At 36.0% G+C, this 26,957-nt stretch overlaps 1 protein-coding gene across 1 annotated transcript in view; it reads left to right on the top strand.

Annotated features, from left to right (window-relative positions):
• FRK (fyn related Src family tyrosine kinase) overlaps positions 1-26,957 on the top strand; it is a 114,094-nt gene that overhangs the window by 32,154 nt on the left and 54,983 nt on the right. Inside the window, exon 2 of the mRNA XM_005551633.5 lies at positions 26,140-26,261. Coding sequence (XP_005551690.3) covers positions 26,140-26,261 — 122 coding nt within the window. The remainder of the gene's footprint in view (positions 1-26,139; positions 26,262-26,957) is intronic.

The following is a 26,957-nucleotide window of genomic DNA, read 5'->3' as shown; positions in this document are numbered from 1 at the left end:
AGCATTGTAGGATTCACAACATAAATGTTCTCTGCCTAAATATATTGATACATGAATTACTGAATGCTATGAGTTGAAGTATTTCCCCCCAAAGTCTTTATATGGAAGTCCCCAACTGCTTTTACCCTCAGAATGTGACCTAATTTGGAATAGAGACATTGCGGATCCAGTTAGGAGGAGACCATACAGGCACAGGATGGAGCCCTAATATGTACTTATAAAAAGGGGAAATTTGGAGACTCAGACATACACACAGGAAGAATGCCATGTGAATGTGAGGCAGAGATTGGGGTGATACATCTATAAATTAAGGGATGCCAAAGACTGCCAACAAAACACCAGAAACTAGGAGAGAGCCATGGAATAGATTCTCCCTCACTAACTGCAAAAGGAGCCAACAGGCTGACATGTTGGCCTCAGACTTGTAAGCTTGAGAGCTGTAGGAAGATACATTTCTATTAAGCTAACCCATTTGTAGTGCTTTGTTACAGCAGCTACTAGCTAACTAATACACTGAATTAATGTTTTCTTTTGCCTAGACTCTTTGCCTAGACGGATTCCACACCCTATGTTAAGAAAAAAAAATCCAGTTTTTAAATAATTAAAAGACTGAAATTTTATTGGATAAAAATGTGATTAGTCAAGGAACAACATATGTGGAAAATGTAAATTTGTTGGTATAGGAAATTTTAAAAAATAAACTGTGATTTCCTGTTGGACAAATTAATGATGGTACTGAGTAGTGACAAAGGTTTTGTGACAATATAATCAGTTAACATCAGAACTGAGTTAAATTGTAGAACACCTGGTTGGTGTCTGCTGGTGAATTGCTTGGTGTGTGGGGAAAACCTCCTACACATCTGGTATCAGAAGTGGTGTATTTTATTGAGTGTTGACTGTGCAGTAAAAGGAGTCAGTTTCCACCTACCATATAGACACTTATTGTGAGCGTTTTAATGACTCAGTTTTCTTTTCCTGTAGATACTGGATGACTTCTCCTCTGAACCCTGACCTTGTCTCTGAACAGTTCCTCACTTCCCTTTGGCCAGCATCTCTAACTGACCTGTCCACTCCTGTATATCAGCTTTTTGTTTTTTTAAACTCAAAGCTCATGTTTCATTTTGCATTTTTCTTTTAATATCTTTTATCATATACTTTCTAATCATATCATTTTTTCTTCTTTAAGCCCTTTTATAATTTTTATTTACTGAATCTGTTGTAGACATATAGGACTGGATTACAAATGTTCTGTTTTCCCTTTTACTTTCGAATAGTTCTTACTTTATGCTATATTTATTTATCCTATTTTGCACATACTAACATATTTGTGAATTATGAACTATCAATTATAATGACCTTTTACAGTTTGATACTTTTAGAAAAACTCCAAACCCCAATTTTTCTAAATTTACATTGTTGTGCCTAGTTTTAAAAAAGTTAAATTGATAAAAATTTATCTAGCACTGTGCTTTGATAATTTCTGTATCTTTTCACCTTTGGTGCCTTGATAAGAAATATACACTCAGATTCGATTTTTTAAACCAATCTTAAATTCTGTGACTTGATGGGCGCATTTAGGCCACTTATATTCACTATTATAAGTATTTTCATCTGTCAACCTATTTGACAGTTTAAAAAATTATGGTGTCTTGTCTCTTTTCTGTTAAGACTCTTTATTTGCGACTATGTTTTTGTTTTGTTCTAGTAGTATAATGGGAGGAAGTTATTTCATGTTAAAGAACAACAGTTTGAACATTGTTGGATGATTTAAATATGCTCTCTCATTAGCCCTCACAATCACTAGGTGAAGTAATTAGTAACAATTACTTTCAACTCATTTAACAGTTTTCCAACACATCTAACATATCTTTCCTAATGCATTTAACAGTTTCACATGGCCCACAGGCAACTCTTTAAGACCTGATCCTATTCCTGTGCGTGCCAAATTATACATAAAGCAATAGCCAATACTTCAGAGATTTATTTTAAATTCCTTATCATTTCTCCCCTACTTTATACCTTATTCCTTGCCCAATTTTGACACATCTTTCTTCACTATTCAGTTTGCCCCGTTTTGGTATTCAGCTGATGACATCTCCAGGTGCTGGTTACTTGCATCATTCACTGATGCTGCATTTCCTTCCTTCTGGTAAATTCTTTGTAGAATTAATAAGTCACCTTTTGGCTTCTCAAAGCCTTCCTTGTGGACAAAGCAAACAGCTCTCTCTAACTTGGATCCCAAAGAATTTTATTTTATTTTTTATCATCAGTTAAAAAAAACAAAAGCGAATGGTGGGTGGGTGGGTGTGTTATGCATGTCTTTCCTTCCTTCCTCCCCTCCCCCTCCCTCCCTCCCTCCCTCCCTCCCTCCCTCCCTCCCTTCCTTCCTTCCTTTCTTGTTTAACTTATCATGGTTTTCTCTCGTAAGTCATACTTTTGGTGTCAAGTCTAGGAACTCTTTGCCTAGCTGGAGATCCTGAAGGCTTTTTTCTTGCTTTTTACATTAGTACAATTTGATTAGAGAATTATTTGCTGCACACTTCTCAACTGAAATCAGAAGTCTTGATTCCAAAGTTCGAAACTATGTAAATGAACAAATGGATGACAGACTAACCATAGTCTATACAGCTAGAGTCTTTCCTTTTAAAAAATATTTTTATGGCATTTAGCATTATAGAAACACAAAATTCCTCTTCTGTGGGTACTGTCATGAAGGAGGGAGGAGCATGAAAAGATAGGGCCACTGTTCTCTGTGCTTCATTGAGTTATTGGTAGATTACTTTATAGAGTTATTGGTAGAATCCAATTGAAATGTCAAGGAGATATTAAGGTGCTGAAATTGTTTCCATTCAATTCTACTTTACTCTTTGAAATAACCCTGTGAAGAATGTACTATTAATACCCCCTTTTTAACAGATGAGGAAACTGAGGCCAGAGGCCATGCAACATGTGGAACATACTCCTTTACAGTGAGTAAATGGCGAACTTTGGATTCAACATAAACAGAGAACTATAGCTTGTTTTCCTAACACTGTTTATCATTCTGTATTATGGAACCAATGACAGATAACTCATATTATTAACAGAGGATTATAACACACAAATGTAAGTAATAGGAAGGACATTGTTAAGAAATAGGCTATAACAAATAAAGATATAACCACATATGTTGGGTGCTTTTAGGTCTTCTAATAAGTCTAGCTTTGTAAAAGGTCAAAATGACAAGAGTGTGGTTTCAAGCTTTATCATTTCTAGAAAAGACTTATTTAATTTGAAAATATATTTATGGTCTAGGTATAAGTTCATGATGATTTCACCATTAGTGGCAAGAATTTCCTTTTACTGCTGGAATTCAATAGAATATTTCATAAATACAGAGTAGATTCCTTATTTTAAGATTTAAGATTTTAAGATAAAATTTTAGTCATTTTTTGAATAAAGTGAAAGCAAGCAGTACATTTTTATTGACTTTTCAATCTGAATATCTTTTCCAAAAACCTCAGCTAATTGGGAGCATAACTTTTTATAACAAATATTGCCAATTAGATATTTACTTTCTTGATTCCAGGATTTAAGCTTCATCCAGCTGGTCTTCTGCAATGTGTGGCTATCTCTACACCTTTCTAAACAAAGAAGCAATGGCAGTCTATGTGATATCTTTTGACAGATCTTCTGGGGCCTCACTAATTCTAATTTCTTCCTTTCATGGGGCCTGCAATTCTTTCTATTCTTTGCTTTAAAGCCCTCTCTCCAGAGACCTTTTTTAAAAAGATAAGTATCTTATCAGGAAAGCAGATATTCTCCCCAAGCAACTCACTGTCATTTCTATACCCTCCTTGATGGTAAGGAAGCAGGAGTCAGGAAAGTTATATTCACATGGGTCAGTCTAGTGTGTGTGTGTGTGTGTGTGTGTATGTGTAGGTTCTCAGGATTCTATAGCAGCAGATTAAAAACTTTATGAAAAGATTTCTGTGATCAAACTTTTCAATGGAATTTTTTTTTCCAAAAGTCAACCTACTTATTTTCAAGTGTAACTAAGAAAATATTAGGGCTATAAAATTAAATGTAGCTTTGAAAAATTATTTTTTCTTAAGTACAGTTTACCCACAGTACAATAAACAGATTTTAAGCTTACATTTCAATGGAATTTGATAAATGTGTATCAAGTGACATAACAATAATGATGTAGAACATTTCTTGGTTATATAGATGAGAGGTTTCTATGTTGCCCAGGCTGGCTTCAAACGCTTAAGCCTCGCCTCCTTATGCACTAGGACAACAGGCCTGAGCCACTGCAGCTCCCAATGTAGAACATTTCTATTACCTCAGGAAATTCCATATCCCTTTCCAGATACTCTCCCTTTCCCTGTCCCTGTGATTCCATCACCATAGCTTAGTTTTGCCTATGCTGGCCCTTCATATAAATGCAATCATATATCTATTTTCTGTGACTTGCTTCTTTGGCTTGACGTAATGGTTTTGAGGCTCAATCATATTGTTGTATGTATCATTAGTTTGCTGCTTTTTGGTTCTGAGTACTAGTTCACTGTATGACTATATTGTAATTTGTTTCTTCATTCTCCTGTTGATGAACATTTTGGCTGCTTCCCATTTTTGTCTATTACAAATAAAACTCATATTAACATTTTTGTGCAAGTCTACTTGTGGACGTATGCTTTCATTTTTCTTAAGTAAATACCCAAGAGTGGAATTCCTGCATCATAGGGTCAATGTATGTTTGACTTTATAATATATTGCCAAATATTTCTCCAAAGGCCTTGTACTATTTTGACTTTACATATGAGAGATGCTCCACATCCTTGCCAATACTTGCTATTGTTAGTCTTTTTGTTAGCCATTCTATTTGTTATGAAATGCCATCTCATGTTGGTTTTAATTTGCATTTCCTTGATGACTAATGATGTTGAGCACATTTTCCTGTCCTTACTGGCCAGCTTCATATTTCCTTTTGTGAAGTGTCTCTTTAAGTCTTCTGCCCATTTAAAAATTCAACATCTGAACATACTTGCAGTTTGTTTCTGTTGACTGCTTTTTTGCCTGAGTATGGGTTACTCTTCAGTTTCTTTGCTATGCTGCTATTTTTGTGATTGGATATAGGACATTGTTGTTGTTACTCTAGATTCTGTCACATTCTTTGAAAATTACTGTTTTTTTGTTTTATTAGATAGTTAAGTTGCCTGAATCTAACTGCAGACTTTGTCTGCATCAATGTATATATAACTGCTTGTAGCTCTTGTCTGTTCTTAATTTACCGTTGCGTATGATGTTAGGCGAAGGGTATATTGTTGCCCCTTTTCAGAATGAGGAAGTTTTCTTCTATTTCAACTTCACTAAGTGTTTTTGTTTTTAAATCATGAATAGATGTTGAATTTTTCAAAACTATTTTTCTGCATCTATTGAGCTGCTGATTATATAGTTTTTTTTAATTCATCAACATGGTCAATTACAACTGATTTTCAAGTAGAAAAATCAACCTTCTAAATGGGATAAATCCCATTTTGTTGTGAAGTATTTTTGATGAATTTGATTTACCAGTATATTTTAAGGATTTTCGAATCAGTGTTCAGGAGAGGTATTCATCTATAGTTTCCTTTTCTTGGAAAAAGATGATTGCCTATGATTTTGGTATCAGGGTAACTCTGGGTGTCATAAAACAAATTGGAAAACATTTTTTATTTCTGTATTTTCTGAAAGAGTTTATATGTAAAACTGACATTATTTCTTCCTTAAATTTTGGTAGAATTCACTTGTGAAGCCCTGAGGGCATGGAGTTTTCCTTGTGCGAAACTTTTAAATTATGAATGTAATTTCTTTAAAAAATATAGGGTTATTAATATTTTCTGTTTCTTGTGTTATTTTGGGTACTATATATTTATTGGGGAACCTGTCAATTTCATCTTAGTTGTCAAATTTATTATCATACAGTTGTTAACAGTATTTCTTTATTATTATTTTAATATCTGAGAGTCTGTAATGGTCTCCTCTTTAATTGCTGATATTGATAAATTATTTTTTATTTTTTTCTTGAGCAGCCTTGTTAGAGGCTTATGATTTTTATTAATCTTTCCAAAAATATCAATTTTTATCTTTATGCATTCTTCCCATTGTTTGGTTTTCCTTTGACCATTTTTTACTGGTCTCTTTACTATTTGTTTCCTTCTATGTCTTTTAGGTTTACTTTGTTCTTTTTTCAGAACATGAATTGAAAGGGAATATATGGCTTTGAAAAAGCAATAGAGAGATTTGCATTAGGGCATGCTAAGAAATTTTATGTTGAACAGATTTCTTAATCATCTTATTTTTGTTATCAAGAGATTTTAAAGTGACATGACCTTTGCTGTAAATTTAATTTTAGATAATTACATACAATGGGCATGAAGACTGCAGGCAGCATAAAGAAATCATAAGGCAGAAAATTCTTGCTCTCTACTTGTCAAGCCAAACTCCTATTAATAGCACTGTAATTTGAAGGTGGAAGTATAGTTATGTATTCCAGGCAATTATACTGTATCGGTCTTTTTACTCATAACCTTTGAATGATCAGCCATTATATATGAAATTTTGTCTGCACCATTTGACATATTGATCATATATGTCAATTATGAAACATCTCCTCATGATACATTTCTCTTAAAATATATTTCTCCAATTATCTGACATCAAAATGATGTATGGCATGCTTAGGAAGCTTATATTTTGTGACCCTTCTTTTCTGTTTATACTGATCTATGTTTGTGTTTTTCCAACTATAATGTAAACTTGTAAGCAAGCATGGTCTTGTGTGTTTTTTTTTCTTCAGCTTATAGTAGGCCTCCATAAATATTTATTTATTTTCAATATATTTTTAAAATGTTTCTCAGCATTTAAAACATTTATAATTCATCTTTTTAGTTTCTAAAGAACAGAAAGAACTTGATTTTAAAAGTTAATGGATCATAAAATATTACATTTAAAAACAAACATGAAGCCACTGAAATTTTATTAGTTCTTTTTTTCACTTCAATTTCCCAACTGAGGTTTAGAAATCAACCACAGTTTAGAAATCTGTATTCATGTTAAAAGTAAACCACAAGAAATACAATTAGAAAAATGATAATTGTTGCAGCTGGATGTTGGGTAAAGTGATTATACTATTGTCTCCACTTTGGAATATATTTGAAAAGTTTTATGGGGCAAAGTTAAAAAATACCTATTATGAGCTCATGTATGGAAACTCAAGGAGTTGGAAAAATTAGTCTTGTCATTGAGATTTCCTGTTTACAAAAATATTTCTGAACACAGGTAAATCTAGAGGGCCTACAGAATATATAATTTGTAGAGGGAGCTCTCTTAAGGAAAAATAACACAAAATGATGTTTGCAAAATTTGTTGAGAAAAGGAATATTGGCCCAGCGCAGTGGCTCACGCCCATAATCCCAACACTCTGAGAGGCTGAGGTGGGTGGATCACCTGAGGTCAGGAGTTCAAACCAGCCTGGCCAACATGGTGAAACCCCATCTCTACTAAAAATACAAAATTAGTAGATGTGGTGGCATGCGCCAGTAATCCTAGCTACTCGGGAGGCTGAGGCAGGAGAATCACTTGAACCCAGGAAGTGGAGGTTGCAGTAAGCTGAGATCATGCCATTGCACTCCAGCCTGGGTGTCCGAGCAAAACTCCAAAAAAAAAAAAAAAAAAAAAGAATATTGATCTAGGACAAAAGAAGAGATCACTTTAAATTATTTAGAGAATAATAAAATATTAATGAACTGTTTTTTATAAATTTTTTTTATGGTAGTCTTTGACTTCATTCTCTTTGGCTCTTCATGTCACAATGACTTTGTAATACTATTTTCTATAGATGGAATAAATAATAATTTGGTTTTATTTTTGAAATGTTTGATCAATTATGTTGTTGATAGTTTAGAAAAGTTTCTTTAAGATCATAATTCATTATTGATTATATCTGCAAATTTAGGATTGCTTTACTTATTTAAATATTTATTTGCATCTCATTTTGCTTTCTATTTTCAAATTTTAATCCTTATGCAACCACCAAGCCTACTTCTAAATAACAAATAGGAGTTAATGTTTAACTTCATAAACAGATATTCTGTTGTTCTACAGGAATATTTTTAGAACCTGAAGTTTGGGTCTTAATAAGTCATAACTGTTGGCTTTTTCTGACCCACTCTGTAGTGTGGTATGATTTGAGGACAAGTCTATACTCCCCACTTTCTATTCTGCACAATTTTAGTGAAGTCACATGTAACTGCTTTGCATATCTGCCAACACACTGGTTCTGCTTATTATTTCTGCATGACGAATCGTGCAATTTCTTTCATTTCTAGTTCCCTTCTACACAAAGTAGGGATTTTGAAGCCCTTGCTCTGACTATTCCCAAGAGTTGCTATGAGAATGAGTGCCATACTCTAGGTGATGGCACTCAATTATAAAGTGGAATCCAAATGTTATTCTTTTCATGATTGTTCTAATTGTCATCTTCCTCACAGGACTGTGATCATCTGATTGGCTATGAGATTATTCATTACTGGTAAAACTGGACTTGTTCTTTTGCTTTCTGTACCAAACCTTCAGTATATTCTCTCTATATTCTTGTCCTACATTTTGAAATTATTTGGTCAACTTTTTAACTTTCAAGTGGAAGACTCACATCCTCAAATAATCATCTGTTTATTCATTCAACAGTATGAATGCAAGTTTATTTAATACCAAGTGTTGTGCGCGGCTCTTGGAATTCCAGTGATAAATAAAAGATAAAGTTCCCACTCTCTTGAGCTTACATGTATAACAGGGAGTAGGAATTAATCAAATAATACCCAAAACAAAGTAAACTAAGGAAAGGGGTCTGAAGGAAAGGAACAAGGTGCTCAAAGTCATTTGATCTGGAGAGGAAGACTTTCTTACCACAAGCCCCTTGCCTTGTCATCCAAAGGAGGCATTGGAGATAAGTCAGAGGGGAGCTGGCTTGTGTAATGAACCTATTATCACTCACCTTCAGATAAATATGCTCCTCAAGCTTACTTGAGGTTCTAATTCTAAAGTTTTAGGATGTTCCTTTACTGTGCCCTCTTTCCAACAGCAAGTCTCTTCAAATATATAAGATTTTAAAATCCTTTCCTGAGTCACAATGAACGGGTCAGAGTTTATTATGCTCTGAGTATTTCAATGATTAAAAAAAATTATCCCAGGCAAAGAGCATGGTGGAAATGTCTTTGTATCACTAAAATTCTGGAAAAAATAATTTATTTAATTGCAATATGCTTATTAGTAAGGCAGTCATTGAGGCAGGGAATATTTCAGTTTCTCAAAACACTATGTAAGAGAGCAAACATTTTAGTCTAGTTCAAGACATTTATAATTTTAATAAACTGAATTATGTAAAACACAAATATAACTGGAAGGACTCTGCCTTTCACCCTTACTCCAGGGTATAGACTTGTTCTGGACCGCGAGAGGGTGCATAATTCTGTTGCTACCATCTGCTATGGATAATGGTGTGAGAGGCGCTTTGCCTAAGGATTTGATGTGCTAAAGAAAATTCTATTTTCAAAGCTCTGGCTGTTCATGCTGCTGAGAATAAAGACATGGAGTAGATGGGCCTTAATTGAGCAGAACAATTTAACAAGTGCTAGGGTATGCAGAGGGAGACACGGAATCTAGTTCGGAGTGAGGGTTGGGTAGAAAGTCAAACTGCTTTGCATACAGAAACATGGAGAATTTTGTTGTAAAATCCCTGGCACAGAGGAAGGAGGAAGAGGAGTGGATTCTCAGCAACCTGTTAGGGGACCCTAGGCATAAGGAAAAAAGTTTTGGGAAATTCCCTCTTCAGAGGAAAGGGCATTACATTTCAATGAACAGAAATTTCTGGTATTTGTTTGAATTTGTTTTCTACTCTGGATTGTACTTAAAGCTTTGCTCTTCACAAATTTTATACAACATTTGGATTGAATTTGTAATGTTTTGTAAGGGTTGAAAATAAAGGAGGGGTGTCCAGTGTGAGGCAGTGTGGGGCAGAGTAGACCGGAGAGAAAAAGGTGCAAGGTGGGCTATGGCAGGATGACTCATGATTTAGGAGAAGATGTTAAGAGAAAGTCCCCCTCTTCCAAAAACAGCTGTGCTTTTCAAACTGCAGTACCTGGGTTACTTGCCTCCAAATTTCCTGTGGCACTTGGGAATCTACAGCATCCTGAGCTCTACCTCCGACCTTCTCAGAGTATTTGCCCTGTACACACTTCCTGGGACAGTCTTCAGAAACTGGAGTTTGAGAACTGAGGCCCTAGAGAAGGTTAATCCTTAGGTGGTGTTAAAAGAAAAACTTCAGACAAATTAAACTTAGCAGAGTTTAACTGGGCAAAGAACTATTGGCAAATCAGGCAGTCTCCTGCACCAGAGTGTGCTCAGAGAGTCCAGCTTGTGGAAAGGGACTTATGGAGAGAAAAAGGAAAGTGATGTACAAAAATTGAAGAGAGACACAGAAACAGCTGGATTGGTTACAGCTCAGTGTTTGCCTTATTTTGAATAGGGTTTGAACAGTTGGCCACCTTTGATTGCTCAAAACTTGGTTTGGCACAAGAGTAGGTTACAGTCTGTTTGCACATCCATTTAGGTTACAGTTCACTGTGTACAGAGAAACCTTTAGGCTGAACTTAAAATGTGTAGGGAGACAGCTTTCAGCTTGATTTAACAGTAACACTGGTGTGTGCTGGGGGGTAGGAAGGTGGGGGCTCTTTCTTCTCTCAGTCTACCTTTTTCCACAACAGTTCTGAGGAGTAAGCTTGTAATATATTTGTGCAACTGCCTCTTCCTGTAATTCTAAGCAGGAGCAAGCAGTAAACTAATTTTCAGATTTCAGAAAAGTCCACCAGTGCAGGGAGAACTTTCCTTTTGTTTCCTGACAAATAGTTTGTTGACACTGAAAACAAAAGATGTGTTTTCTGGCACTGTTTCGGGCTGTCTGAGAACAAGCTGCTCTGTGGAAGTGTTCAGTTTCTACTATTTCAAAGTCCAGTGGGTGGCATTTACATGGGTTTTAAACAACCTTTAGTTATTAATATTGGTGCTATTATCAATAATCATGATAGTAATGCTTAGTGAGTATCTGGGTATACAGGGCTAAATTATTAAAAAGAAAGAAAGAAAGAAAAGAGAAAGGAAGGAAGGAAGGAAGGAAGGAGAAAGAAAGAGAACACGTGTGCTTGTTCTGACCTTTAGCAGACCAGGTCTCACAGCTTGACTCCCTGGGGGCACTTGCTTCATTTTAATCTCCCAAAAGCAGTAAAACTAGTACATATCTGTACATCCATGTTTGTATGTGTAGCTACATACACACAAACACACACACATCCATCCACTCATTCATATATATGTGTGTGTGTGTCTCTGTGTCATGTATGGATTAAGATTAGACAGTATAGTTTTCAAAATTATTTTTTATTGGTACATAATAGATGTACATATTCTCTGGGTACATGTGATAATTTCATACATTAATATAATCTGAATTGGAATTGGAATATCCATTACCTTAAATATTTCTCTTTTCTTCATGCTAGGAACATTCAAATTTTTCTTTTCTAACTATTTTGAAAGGAACAATAGATAAATGTTAACTATAGTCACCCTACTCTAGAGATTGTGCTCTGCATTATACGTTTGCCAAAAGTGAAAGATAATTTCATTTAAACATTTTGATTTTTATATGAATTTAAGAGTTATCTATGAAAAAATTCTCCCTTAAACATTCCATAATAATTGACAATATTATTTCTTTTTATATATAACTATTTTCCATAAAACATTACTCTATTAAACAGATTCTTGCCATTTCTTTGGCTAAAGAACTATAGCCCCACTGAAGAGATTCTTGGAGAATAGTTGTAGCTTCTGAGTATTTTGCATTTTCATGAAATGAGTAAAGCTGATGGGCATTGTTTATTTCTACATTAGAAATAATGCTAATTAGAAATAATTGCTAATAGATATTGGGCAAACTACAGTTGAGAAATCTAGATGTTGGCTCCAATCCTAGAGCAGAGTATGATCCTCACTTATCTCTTCCTTTCAAAGATTTTGTCCAATTTTTCTTTACATCTCTATTCTGCTGTTTACTTTGACTTTAGGAACTCATAGGAAAATCCTCTGGAATTCCACCTGCCATATACTGCTGCCTACTAAGAGCAATTTAAAAAATTCACTCTTTCTCCTCCTTACTTTGCTTTATTTTTTCCACTTTGCACCTTTGAACATACAGTATATTCATTTATTTTATCTGTCATCTGTCTTTCTTCATTGGTATGTGAACTTCACAAATAAAAGACTTTTTGTTCATTTTATTTACTGCACTGCTTTATTTCTACCAACTAGAACTGTGCCTGGCATATAGTAGATGCTTGATAAGTGTATTAGTCTGTTCTCACACTCCTATAAAGATACTGAGACTGGGTAATTAATAAACAAGAGGTTTAATTGACTCACAGTTTTACATGGCTAGGGAAGCCTCAGGAAATTTACAATAATGGCAGAAGGTGAAGGGGAGGCAAGGCACATCTTACATGGCAGCAGGAGAGAGAGAGAGAGGGTATAGGGGAAACTGCCACTTTTAAGCCCTCAGATCTCATGAGAACTCCCTCACTATCATGAGAACAACATGGGAGAAACTGCCCCTATGATGCAATCATCTCCTACCAGGTCCCTCCCTTGACATGTGGGAATTATAATTTGAGGTGAGATTTGGGTGGGGACACAGAGCCAAACCGTATCTTTCTGCCCTGGCCCCTCCAAAATCTCATGTGCTTTTCACATTTCGAAACACAATCATGCCTACCAACAGTCCCCCAAAGTCTCAACTCATTCCAACATTAATCCAAAAGTCCAAGTCGAAAGTCTCATCTGATACAAGGCAAGTCCCTTCCACTTTTGAGCTTGTAAAATAAAAAATGAGTTAGTTATTTCCAAGTTACAATAGGGGTACAGGCATTGGATAAATGTAATTGTTCCAAATGGGAGAAATTGGCCAAAACAAAGTGACCACTGGCCCCATACAAGTCCAAAACTTGGCAGGGCAGTCATTAAACCTTAAAGCTCCCAAATCTCCTTTGACTCTACATCTCACATCTGGGCACACTGATACAAGAAGTATGCTCCCACAGCCTTGTGCAGCTCCACCCCTGTGGCTTTGCAGGGTACAGCCCCCATGGCTGATTTCATGGGCTGGCGTTGAGTGCTTCCTGCTTTTCCAGGCATGTGGTGCAAACTGTCAGTGGAGCTACCACTTTGGGTCTGGAGGATAGTGGCCCTCTTCTCACAGCTGTACTAAGCAGTGCCCCAGTGGGAACTCTATGTGGGGCCTCCAGCCCCACATTTCCTTTCCACACTGCCCTAGCAGAGATTCTCCATGAGGGCTTCACCTCTTCTGAAGACTTCTGCCTGGACATCCAGGCATTTCTATACATCCTCTGAAATCTGGGTGGAGGTTCTCAAACCTCAATTCTTGTCTTCTGTGCACCGGCAGGCCCAACACCATGTGGAAGCCACCAAGACTTGGGGCTTCCACCCTCTGAAGCCATGGCCTGAGCTGTATTTTGGCCCTGTTTAGCCACAGTTGGAGCTGGAGCAGCTGAGACATAGGGTGCCAAGTCAGAAGCTGCACAGAGCAGCACGACCCTGTACCCAGCCCATGATACCATTTTTCCCTTTTAGGCCTCTGGGCCTGTGATGGGAGGGGCTGCCATGAAGATCTCTGGCATGCCTTGGAGACATTTTCTTCATTGTCTTGGCTATTAATATTTGGCCCCTGGTTACTTTAGCAAATTTCTGCAGCTGGGTTGAATTCCTCCCCAGAAAATGGGCTTCTCTTTTCTACCACACGATCAGGCTGCAAATTTTCTGAACTTTTATGCTCTGCTTCCCTGATAAGTAAAAGTTCCAGTTTCAGATAATATCTTGGTGAATGCATATGACTGACTGCTTTCAGAGTCAGTCAGGTTACATCTTGGATGCTTTACTGCTTAGGAATCTCTTCTGCTAGATACCCTAGATCATCTCTCTCAAGTTCACAATTCCACAGATCGCTAGGGCAGGGACGAAATGCCACATGTCTCTCCAGTTCCCAATAACTTCCTCATTTCCATCCGAGACCAACTCAGCCTGGAATTCATTGTCCACATTACTATCAGCATTTTGATCAATACTGTTCAACAAGTGTCTAGGAAGTTCCGAACTTTCCCACATATTCCTGTCTTCTTCTGAGCCCTCCAAACTGTCCAACATCTACCTGTTACCTAGTTCCAAAGTTGCTTCCACATTTTCAGTTTTTCTTTATAGCAGTGCCCCATTCTACTGGTATCAATTTTCTGTATTAGTCCGTTCTCACACAGCTATAGAGATATTACTGGAGACTGGGTAATTTATGAAGAAAAGAGGTTTAATTGTCTCACAGTTCTGGATATCTGGGGAAGACTCAGGAAACTTACAATCATGTTGGAAGGGGAAGTAAAGCACATCTTACATGGTGGCAGGAGAGAGAGAGAGAGTTCGGGGAAACTGCCACTTTTAAACCATCAGCTTTTGTGAGAACTCATTATCATGAGAATGGCATGGGAGGAACCATTCTCATGATCCAGTCATCTCCCACCAGGTCCCTTTTCCAACACATGGGGATTATAATTAGAGATTTGGGTGGGGACACAGAGCCAAACCATATCAATAAGTAAATGTTGAATAAAAAATGAATGATAAGTGATTTTCAAGGTGGTAGGTTGTGGTTATAGCCTTGGCACCAGCTCTTGTAAATACAGAAGAAACACTTGGCCTTATTAAAGGAGTTGGTTAGTTTCTTTCACAGGCATTTCTGAGAATTTAATAAAACAATGGATTATCTCCCCAGAAAAAAATGCATGTACTCATTAAAGCACCTTTGCCTGTAGATCCTTATGAAAATTTCTTTTCACCTCTAAAGTTTGGACCAAGTCTCTTTTTTGTTTCTAGTCATGGAATAATTGCTCTTTGCTTTCACCCTCCACATCTCCATCTCATATTTGTTTGTGAAAGAATTTTTAAGGAACAAGTCACATTTTTACCCCTCATATTGCTGGTGCATGAGCTCAGGCCTTAAAACTCCTTTTGTGTTAAATATTAAATGCAGTATCTTAAAACCCTTCTTTGTAGTTTTCAAATTCACCAAAGGTCTACTTCTTCCATGGAGTTAGTTTCCACATGGAATTATCTGTAAACATCAACGGCCCTTATTTCTTTCTTTTTTTTTTTCCCCCAACCACTGCTATTCATTAAACCAACCTTCTCACAAATACCTTTTTAGTTTCTTCACTTGTGCACATACCCTTGTCTTTCATTTTTTTAGATTTCTTTATCTCTTTCAAATCCGTTCAAAGTATATTTTTTTAAAGAAGACTTCCATCCTCCTTACCGCCTACAGTTAATTTCCTACTACACACAGTTGATGATTAAATGATTTTTAAATTTCTCTTTCATCACTTTTTTTGAATTGGTTACTTAGTTAAAGTGGTCTTTTATCTCTCCCTTGATGCTCTAAGATTTTCAAAGGAAAAGTTATATACCCTTCTTTTGCTTTGTCTTTTCTCCATATTGTTAGTATGAAATTAATGTTTCTAATGTATTTCAGCACATAGAAAATGATGTAATTATTACCTTGTAGGTAATGAGGTTAAGATACCTCCAAGAGGTTTACAATATTTTATTTGAGATAAGAGATTTAATGAAGCTCAGTGACATCATAATGCATCACTGAGTGGTAAAATGATAAGCCCCAGGGCTGAAACTTAGACATAAGCCTCTAGTTTTGCTGTTGTCTTTTCTGATGGTGGGTGTGTGTGCTATATCAGTCATAAAATATTTTGAATATCACCTCTAGTATAGGAAAAGAGAAGAAAGATGCTCCCTGTTTTTTACTTTTTGCAAGAGAAACCTGGATCCAGGGAACACAGAGCAGGCTGCATTTGACATTATTGACCCTTGAATGGTTTACACCATTCAAGGTTGCTGTCACACAGATAGGTGAAGTTATCAGCAATTACTACTAGCTGACTAAACTCAAGTTTGGTATTTGAGTTGGGACTTGAGTTTGGTCTTTGGTCTTTGGGACTGTCATTTCTGAAATTAGTGTCCTGTATATCCATACGGTGTCCCATATAAGAAGTATACTACTGCCCTAAAGCTTATTCATGTAGAGAATAGGAATGAACATTTGTGGTATTTTGTAAAATAAGGCATTTTCCTGGGCATCATAAGTCAATTGCATTTACTTTCTTTGGATGTGACAAAGATAGAAATTAATGATTAATGCTTTCAACTCTAACCCATCCATATTCTTCTAGTTTCTGGGACAAACATTATCATAAATGTACAAAATCAAAGCAGATGGGTTAAAATTTACATTTTTATTTCAGGCTTGATGATTGGAAATGTCATTATATAGGCACACTTTTTTTATTTTATTTTATTTTATTTTTATTATTATTATACTTTAAGTTCTAGGGTACATGTGCATAACGTGCAGGTTTGTTACATATGTATACTTGTGCCATGTTGCTGTGCGACACCCATCAACTCGTCAGCACCCATCAACTCGTCATTTACATCAGGTATAACTCCCAATGCAATCCCTCCCCCCTTCCCCCTCCCCATGATAGGTCCCGGTGTGTGATGTTCCCCTTCCCGAGTCCAAGTGATCTCATTGTTCAGTTCCCACCTATGAGTGAGCACATGCGGTGTTTGGTTTTCTGTTGTTTTTTATTTTAAAAGAAAAATCAATATTAGCTGTCTTTTCCTTTTCCCCAAATAGAGGATAGTTGTGAAACAAAAAAAGTGCCCTGAGATTGAATACTTATATGAACTTTGTCATATTCTTTGTAAACTGCTTGTGAGGAATTGCATACTTTTGATTACCAGACTTGGGGAAGTGGATTCAGACTATAACAAGATTCTTTTATAAATAGTCACCTCCCCCAGTGAAGAAAGCATAACTTAGTTCACCTTACTTCCCCTCTAAAGAAATTCCTTCAAAATTTCCCATTTATGATGACTATAAGGGTGAACAACAGCAACAAAAAACTATCAAATGACCCAAGCAAAGGATTTCTATGTAACTACAAGTCCTACCTCTGATACTTAATTTAACATTGTCACTTTATCACAAATTTTTTACATGTGTGCAGCCCTGATATGCTTGTATTTTAAAGGACAGAAAAGTCAATTTCATTTTTGATCTTTACATTCATATGAAAGTGTTCTCTTTGGGGAAAGAGAGAGAGGTCAGATTGGAATCTGTGATCTAAGGCCAATTAACATTAGAAACTGTGCTGCAACTGGCCCCTAGCAGATAAGCCTTCTCTCATAAACACTTTATACTGCAAGCTATGTAGCAAGCTCAAATAGAAGATTACACGAAACACAGCATTATCTAAAGTTCAATGTTCAGTATAAACCAGAAGACTATATAAAATGCCCACATTGAAGGACAATGTATTAATGTTTCATCAACAAGTATTTATTTAACAGCTCCACAGGGCATGTGGCCAGTGCTTCATGCCACAGATAGGTGAAGTTATCAGACTCTGTCCTTATGCTGAGGAGGTCTGTAGCCTCAAGTGTACACAAAGAATAATCTAAAAAAGAATTTTAAATGCAGCGCTAGCTTTTGTATTGCTACATATCAAAACATAGGAGTAGTCACTGAATATTGTAGGAATTCTGAGCAGGCAAGTTTTAGTGTTGCCAGTATAAGTAGTGATAGGAGTGTGAATTAAGCTAGAACAGAGAGCTGATACAGGGAAGATAAAGTTGAAGAAATGGCTTGTGTCCAGATGGTGGAAGGGCTGAATTTCCAGGTTAATAGGGGTTTTATTCCATAAGCAAAATACCCCTTATTTATATGTATGTGGTGAGACGATAAATCTAGTGGTGGTGATATGAGCAAGGGGGAGAGACTGAGATAAATGCATTTAAAGCTTGTAGCAACAGTGCCTGCCTCCTTTTATGTGATCAGTAAATAGAAGTTGTTAATGTTAAAGAGAACAGGCAGTAAAATATTTACATAATCCAAGAGGCGATGTTGAATTATACAAGGGTTATGGTGAGGGAAATGGAAAGGAAGGAATGAATAACAAAATAATTGCAAGCATTATTTTTTTCTTTGTTCTTATCATTCCATGTGAGTGGGAGTGGCAGGGCTAACTTCCTGGGAGCCAAGGGGGATACTGAGCCGAAGAAGGTTTTGCGGAAAGGGAGGGAAATGATAACCTTGACAGGAAGAACTCTCACAGAGATTTTCTTGGTAATGTTGTGGAAACACAGGTAGATGCAGGTGAGTCATACAGAACCATAATAGTTCAAGGGGCATGAATCAAGCCTTTCATTTAGATACCATAAATGACTAAATGTGATTATGAGTGTGCCCTGCAAATTGAAGATGTTTTGCCAATGTGGGTGACACCGATGCCTGCCAAGTCACATTCGTGAGGACAATAGGTGGTTTTACCCATTATAACATGTGTAACTGTGATGAAAACATGAAAGACACTGCCAACCCTGAGCTCCCACAGGGAAATCATCCTAGCTTAATTTCCCCATGATTGGTCAGGCCAAGTTGATTGACCCAGTTTCCTTTCTGCATTTTCTAGAAGGATTTTTTTTTTTTTTTTCTCCTGGAACTAGTCTTAAGAGTTTATTTTTTCAGGATCTGTCTATAGTACTTGAAGGCTGACTGCCTTGGTCTTAAGGAGACATTACAAAAAGAAGTCATATGTTAACTTTTGTAAGTCCTAGCCAGCAGTTGCTGGGCATGAGTTTTCTCTTTAAAAAATGTAAGAGAAAATTATCTTCATCTGATGAGAATTACGAGTTACCTAGGAACCTACTTTGTACATGTCACTGAGGCACAATAAGATTCTATTAGATGAAATGACAAAACCTTAATCGAGGTACCACATCTATTCACATGTTGATTTCCCTAGATTTTGATTGATAGTTAAGATATTTATCTTATGTAAATGTTGGTATTCATTTATACTTTTTTTTTTAAGGTTAACTGCTTTTTTCATAAAATAAAGTATGTACAGTTAATCACACAACAGTTCTCCTTTGCCTTTTTGGATTAGTAAAATGGCCTACTGCCACCTGGTGGCAGCATGTCCTAGTCAAGAACAGCAGGCAGGACAGAAGAGTCACTTGGGATGAAACTGTTAATACAAACAAAGAAATAAGGTCATGCTCACATATTCGCATATTCACATGCTCACATATTCACCTCAAATCCAACATGCCTAAAACAAAATTGATAATATCTGCCTTCAATTAATTATCTTAAAATCTCTACTATTTATTGAGCATGAATGTGTCGAGATATCAAGCACTTTACATGCGTCATTCTTCTTAATCTCAAAACAAGGCTATAAGGAAATTTTTATTATTCTCACAAATGAGGAGATTGAGTCATAGAGAGGTTAAATAACTTCGTAATGAGATGCTGTCACTCTTAACTGTTATTATACTCTGCCTTCTGACATGTTGCAGGGCATACTGTCCTTTAGTTATTCAGATTTGAAATCCTGATGTCACATCATCTCTTCCATCTGTTTCGCTGCTCATTCATAATCACTTGTTTCATATTCCTTTGGGATTTTTCCTGTATCTATCAATTCTAAGTGCCAAAGTTTCTAGTCCAGACATTTACAACATGTAAATTTTTGTAACATGTTCCTGATTGTCCTCTTTTAATTTTTTATATTTAAATACATTTTAAAGTAATCTACAACTACATCTTATCGTAAACAATCCAAATTATAGAGAAGAATGCAGAGTAAAAAGTGAAACTTCTCTGTCATTACTTTCATAATCTCTCACTAATCTCTAGGAAAGTAAGCACATATAATTTTTAGTTTGTGGATTTTTTTTTTTGTTTTTCGAGACGGAGTCTCGCTGTGTCGCCCAGGCAACGGCACGATCTCGGCTCACTGCAACCTCTACCTTCTGGGTTCAGGCGATTCTCCTGCCTCAGCCTCCCGAGTAACTGAGACTACAGGCGTGTGCCACCACACCTGGCTATTTTTGTGTTTTTAGTAGAGACGGGGTTTCACCGTGTTAGCCAGGATGGTCTCAATTTCCTGACCTTATGATTTGCCCACCTCGGCCTCCCAAAGTGCTGGGATTACAGGCATGAGCCACCACGCCCGGCCAGTTTGTTGATTTTTTAAAATATAAATACACCTGTAACACTCCTAATGTTTGTAATTTACCTTTTTATATACAACAATGTCCTACAGATCTTTCTGTGTTAGTGTTACATAATTTACATACAGTAGACACTTGACAATATTTACATAATTTTAGACTTAAATTACTCTTTTCATCTATAACAGAAATTGTATTTTTTGTTTGTTTTTATCTAATTGAAGTATTTGTTTCTTCCAGGATTTCTTTTCATATGATGAGTCTAATCTTCTTCTTGATTATTGTTAATAAAGGTATTTTTCACAGCATGGTATGGCAATAAAGATTATTTCTTTAAATATCAATAAACTGTGTGTGTGTGAGTATGTGTGGTATTATTTTACTGGATACTTTTTTGCATGTAAGTGCCAAACTCAAACATTCTCAGCTGCCTTGTACAGATTTCTAATTGGTTTCCTATTTTTATACCTCAGTAGTTCTCAAACTTTAATGCGCATTAGATTCAGCTGGGGGACTTAATAAACCCCAGATTGCCGGGCCAACCCCCAGAGTTTATGATTCAGTAGGTATGAAGTGATACCCAAGAATTTCCATTTCTAACAAGTATTAGCCTAAAGCTATCTCCTTGCATATTTTAAGTTCAGCTTAAAGGTTTCTCAGTGCATAGTAAACGATAACCTTACTGGATATATGAGCAGACAGTAACCTACTCTTGTGCCAATCATTGAGTTTGGCCAATCAAAGGGGGCCAACTCTTCAAACCTTGTTCACAATAAAGCAAACACTAAGCTGTAACCAATCCGGCTGTTTCTGCCCCTCACTTCTGTTTTTTTTGTTGTTGTTAGTCACTTTCCTTTTGCTATCCATAAATCTTCCACCAAGTGGCTGCACTGGACTCTCTGAGCATACTCTAGTTCGGGAGGCTGCCTGATTCGTGAATCATTCTTTGCTCAATTAAATTCTGTTACATTTAATTTGTCTAAGGTTTTTCTTTTAACACAAGTTTCCATGTGATACGGATGCCCCTGATCTGGGGACCACAGTTGGAGGATGACTGATCCGTATGACTCTTTTGTGATGCTTTATACTCCTAGGATATCTTGATCCCTTCTCAGCACTCTCTGTTTACTGCACATAAGAACTGTAGCTTAAAGAGAGAGCTGAAAATGGCTGTGGTGGACATCCAGGCCTAGGGTGTTTCTGCCCTTCCAGAATGGTGCCAGCAGAGGCTCTAAAAGGCAGACTTGACCAGAATGACAGTCCTGCCAATGGTTCAAACCTCAATATTAAGAAACAGTTTTCATAGATGCAAAGGGTGGAACAAGCTATTGTTTGTCCATCAGTCTCTACAGCAGCACGTGCTCTAGAGACTGCAGTCCGCAGCAATTGCATCACCTTTGAGTATGAAGGATGATGTTATAAATGCCAATACATGCAGAAAACATTTTTTAATTTATATTTTTCACCTCCTGATCAGAACTCAGCTAAGCAAAATTCTAGGAATTAAGTGAATTGATGCATTCAGTCAAATATTATATTTGTTTCATGGTTACTATGGATTCAACTGTAGTGTGATTTGCCTTGTAAAGTGATTGTACCAATCTATTATACAAAAGTTCGAAATTGTTGAAACAAAGAAGGACTAAAAAATTTTGCTATAGGGTTTTTCTACAAATGTAGTAAAATTGCTTTATCTTTAACCATTTGATTTATAAAAACTGCCTGTTTGTATATATATACTGGACAGAGGAAACACATCATTTATAGACTTGATTAGCCAAAATACAAATGTAACATGTATACATAAAACTTATGTAGTGGAGTATTTGGTTTTGAGAATGATATATAGGAGATATAATAATAATTCTGGGGAACTTAATCTGCTAGATACATTGTAATTCTTGCAAAGGCTTACATATTTGTATTTTGTTTAAACATTTTATTTTTATTTTTGAACCATCATCCCTTTACTTTTTCAAATAAAAACATACTTAGAAGTAAATTAAATATATTTTCTAAATACACGCATTAAAATTTATGTACCCCAACTTTCAAATGCTGTGTTACGTTTCTGAACATATATGCATTACTATCACCTCTAGAAAGTTATTGAAACCATTAAATTGCCTGGATGATTGAAGATTAGAAACATTATAGTCTATTAATAGGACAATGCCATTCTGAGTGATCTTTGGAATATGATAGTTTATATACTAATTCAGCTTTACAACCTGAAGGTAGAAACCAATTATATGGGACAAAAACTGCTTCGATGTATTATTTCTTATCTAAGACACTGTTAAAATGCTCAAATCTTACTAGTTTAAAATAAGAAATGAGGACCAAAATACATGGTGTTCTTTATCCTAAATTCCCTTTGCCTGGTGCAAAAATAATGGTTCATATTTTATCTGAGTGTTCCCAAGCCATCCTCTTCACATTACACTTCGAGGTATCATGGTGTGCGAAAAAGAAGTTTGGCTCAATTTCAGACTCAACCATCACCTCTCCATGTGGTCTCAAGTTAATAAACTTTCCTGGGCCTGAGTTTCCTCATCTCTAAACTGAGAGCATGTGAGAGTGCTCATAAAACATTATTTGAAAACACTGGAGAGCAAGCATGAGTGAGTAGTGTCCATTGAAGGGTTTGTCCCAGTAACTAACTGGAGAGTGTTCATGCCTTTCATTCTGTGAGCTAGCAAAGATGGAGGGAAATGAACTAATGAAAGAGATACTTAGATGAATAGGTTGCTTAAACATTTTAGTGTTGATGCGTAATCAATGCACTTTGAATCAGGAAAATGCATTGAGTTGATCAAGATATTTCATCCATGTTGCTTCTTTGCTTGAAATATTTCTGTGAAAAAGTATTGCCAGTTCTGGAAATAGTTAAAAGAATGCATGAGTACTTTATTAGCTTTCCCTAAACATGCATGTAGTCATAAAAATTATGTACAGTTTTCTAACGTGTTTTCTTAAGCTGTATACAAATGCTATTACAATAGTATGTATCATTCTTTTCATTCTTTAACTTACTTTCATCCTTGAACAATTTATTTTTAAAAATTTAGTTAATTTTATGAGAGATGGAATCTCTCTATGTCACCCAGGCTGAAGTGCAGTGGCTATTCACAGGTGCGATCATAGTGCACTACAGCCTTGAACTCCTGGGCTCAGGTGATCCTCCTGCCTCAGTCTCCTGAGTTGCTATGACTATAGGTACATACCACCATGCCCAGTTATTGTTTTAATTTCTATATAGTATTCCATTTTATATCTATAACTAAGTTTATCTTTTCTCCTATGATGGACAGTTAGGTTGTTTCCAAATTTTCAATGCTAGAATTCTTTAATGGATGTTCTTGTAGTGTATCTTCTTGAGCTCATACAACATGTAGTCTAGAAGTGAAATTGAGTAGTACATAAATACTCAGCTTTATCAGATAGTGCCAAATTGCTTTCTAAATTATTTGTGCCAATTGTATTACCACTAGTACTGTATAAAAGCTCTTGTTTCACATTTTCCTTAATAACTAATAATGTGAGCATTTTAAATTGTAATGTGAAAGTCTAACGTAATATTTCATTGTGGTTTTATATGTAATATTCCTAACACCAGCATGTGTAGAGGCCATGTTCCTGTCATTTTTATTAATTATTTGGGGTTTCTTTTTATGTGAACTGCCCAATTATATCCAGGCATCTTTATATCCTATGCCAATTTTTCTACTGTGTTGTCTTTCTCTTATTGATTATCGGTCTCAACATAACGTGAATACTAATCCTATTTTGGGTTATATACTTTGCAATTATTTTCTCCAGGTTTTTGGCTTATATTCAAATTTTATTTCATGGTGACCTTGTTGGTATAGAAGATTTTAACTGTGATGTAATAAATATTATCAATCTTTTCCCTAAGGTTTTTATGTCTTTTTGTTTTTGTCTTGCCTAAGAAAACTTCCCTAGTCCAATGTCCTCAGGAAGTTTTGAAGTTTGCGTTTTACAGTAGGCCTTTAATCTATGTGAAATTATGGTGTATGCTGTCGGTAGTATCAGTCTTTTTCCCATATGGATTATTAGTGGTACCAGTGTTATTTATTGAATCATGCATCCTTTCATCACTAATTTGTATATTTAGGTCTCAGTTTTTTTACTATGTTCAAGTATTCTATTGACTTGTTTCTGCAATAATCAAAAACATGCATTTCTGTTTTTCTGTGAATTCATTACATGTCCACTTTGGAATGTTTCCATGACTTGCATGGTTTCGGTTGCATAAACAATAGTCCATGGACATCGATTTGCTCCTGATACTGACTCAATGCAGAGTCACTGGTATAGTCTACCAAATGTTTCCAATTTTCTACCTTCTGGGAAATGGTGGGATTGGCTCTTTCTACTCTCTTTATATTTAGGCATGACTATGAGACTTATTGCCAGTGGGTTCATTCCTGAGTAGAATCTTTAAATAGAAGCTCTAGGAACCAGCCTGTGATTCCCCATGTTTTCCAATCTGGCTCAGCAATCATGGAAGCATGGAGATAGAAGCTCCCTGAGTGAGACTGACAGCAAGCAGAGCTCCAGATGACCTTCAATACCTTAATAGACCTGGAACTGAGTGAAACCAGTTGTCTTAAACTACTGGGATTTTTGGAGTTGTTCATTACTCCAAGATGATCTGGCATATCCTGACAGATACAGTTAATGTCTGTAATTTACAATTTGATAATTGGGGAAATGATAAACGAACACCCTGCATTTGTTAGAAGGTAATATTTATATGTTAATGTCTCACTTTTCAATTCCTTCCCCCAAATGCCTTTCAATGGGTCATTCTTAGGGCACTCATATTCTCTAATACCCATGACCTGTCAATCAAATTCAAGTTAAATTTTGATAGCACACATTTTTTTTTTTTCTCCCAGCCTGTATTTCTTCCCTCAAGCCTGCATTTCTTCTCTTGGAGTGTTTACATTTTTAAAGAAGTTACCTGAAAAGATCAATGTTTTACCTAAAATCTTTAATGATGATGATCATCTTTATGGCCCTACAGTGAGGGGTAATTTGTATAAAGCAGGAATTCACAGCTTCCTCTTATTAGAACAATTGGTTTCTATTAACGTGATATACATGTGACAGTGGCTTTGATATTAATGATCCATAATTCCTTGTTGATGATGATTGCATTCACAAACTTGTGTGTTCAATATCTGACTTTTATATTTCTGGAATGGTAAAGATAAGAGGGGAAAAGATAAGAAGTGGAGGTGTTACTAAAAGGGTATTTCCTGGACAGATGTATCTTTTTCAAATAATCTCTCCACTGCTTAAATATTCCTTTATATTAATAAATTCCTTCTAGATATGCAAAATCATCTCATCTTATGGCAGGGTTGGACAGTGGCGGAGGTGGGAAAAGAAAGGAACTAATATCCGGAGAACTACATTTTTAATCCGTCATACTTTAACATAAAGTACATGAATCCTTTGATTGGAATATTTGCCTCCTAACAGCTAGGAGGTGTTAGGGGAGGCAGTGGACGGTTGGATGGAGATGATGAGTCATTTTAGAGCCTGGGACGTGGCACGCATACATGGCAGGCAGACAATGGGGCTTTGGCTTTGATGGAGGGAAGTCTCAGGACCTCTCAGAACATAGCTGTGAGAAGGGATGTGGTAGTGGGCATAGTCAAATTCCTGCTTTGTAGTTAAGAAAAAATAAACGTTGGTGTGGGTTACAGGCATTCTGAAAAATCATCTCAATTGTCAGAAGCTACCACTTATGCCTGTAATAGTTTCACTAAAGAATGCCAAACATTTCTGATATTAGAATACTATCTTGCCAGGCTTTTTCCTCCTTAAAAAATGAATGTTAATTGGTTAATTAACATTTACGTATCTCTCTTTTAGGTGGTTCTTTGGAGCAATCAGAAGATCAGATGCAGAGAAACAACTGTTATATTCAAAAAATAAGACGGGTGCCTTTCTAATCAGAGAAAGTGAAAGCCAAAAAGGAGAATTCTCTCTTTCAGGTATGGGTATTGTTTTGTGTCATTCAATATGAGCTTGAGGGTCTGCAGTCATGAGCTTTCTGTGTGAACATGGACATGATAATTTAAAATTTGCCTTATTTCTTATCTTTACAGTAGCACCAAAATTAATACTAAACTACTGAAGAGTAATATAAAAATTAGCCAAAAGATACTGTCTATGGCTAGAAGTCTCTATAAACAGTTTCAAATATATATGCTCTAGATATGAAATGGAGAACATTTCTGGTGACATTTTCTAACTTTTGCATTATCTAGGATTCTTTTAGGGAAATGATAAGGAAGAAACAAAAACTACACTGTTGTCAAAATTAATCTTGCTATAATATTTTTTTTTCTTCTTCTAGCATTTCAATTGTCTTTGGTAAACACAAAATGAATTGAAATGATTAATACAAATATATGTAGTTAACCCCATATTATGTAAAATTTGGTCAAATGTAGTTTTTCACCTAAGGATCAAGTACATGTTTACACTGCCCTAGGAAAAAAGAAGCACAGGGGACCTGAAAATGTACTCAGTAGTTACACGTACCTAAATAGATGTCTTTGCTTTGAAAAAGCTATATTTTTAGGTATATTGCCAGGTTGCAGAATATCTTTCCTTAAGACTCTACACTAGGTCATCTCTAAATGTGAGGCTTTATCTCTTCTTGCCCCGTTCTGTTCTCTGTATTG

The sequence above is a fragment of the Macaca fascicularis genome, chromosome 4, assembly GCF_037993035.2.
Source record: "Macaca fascicularis isolate 582-1 chromosome 4, T2T-MFA8v1.1".
Lineage (NCBI taxonomy): Eukaryota > Metazoa > Chordata > Mammalia > Primates > Cercopithecidae > Macaca > Macaca fascicularis.
The sequence above is the reverse complement of the archived record's forward strand: the minus strand, read 5'-3'. Positions and strand labels throughout refer to the sequence as shown.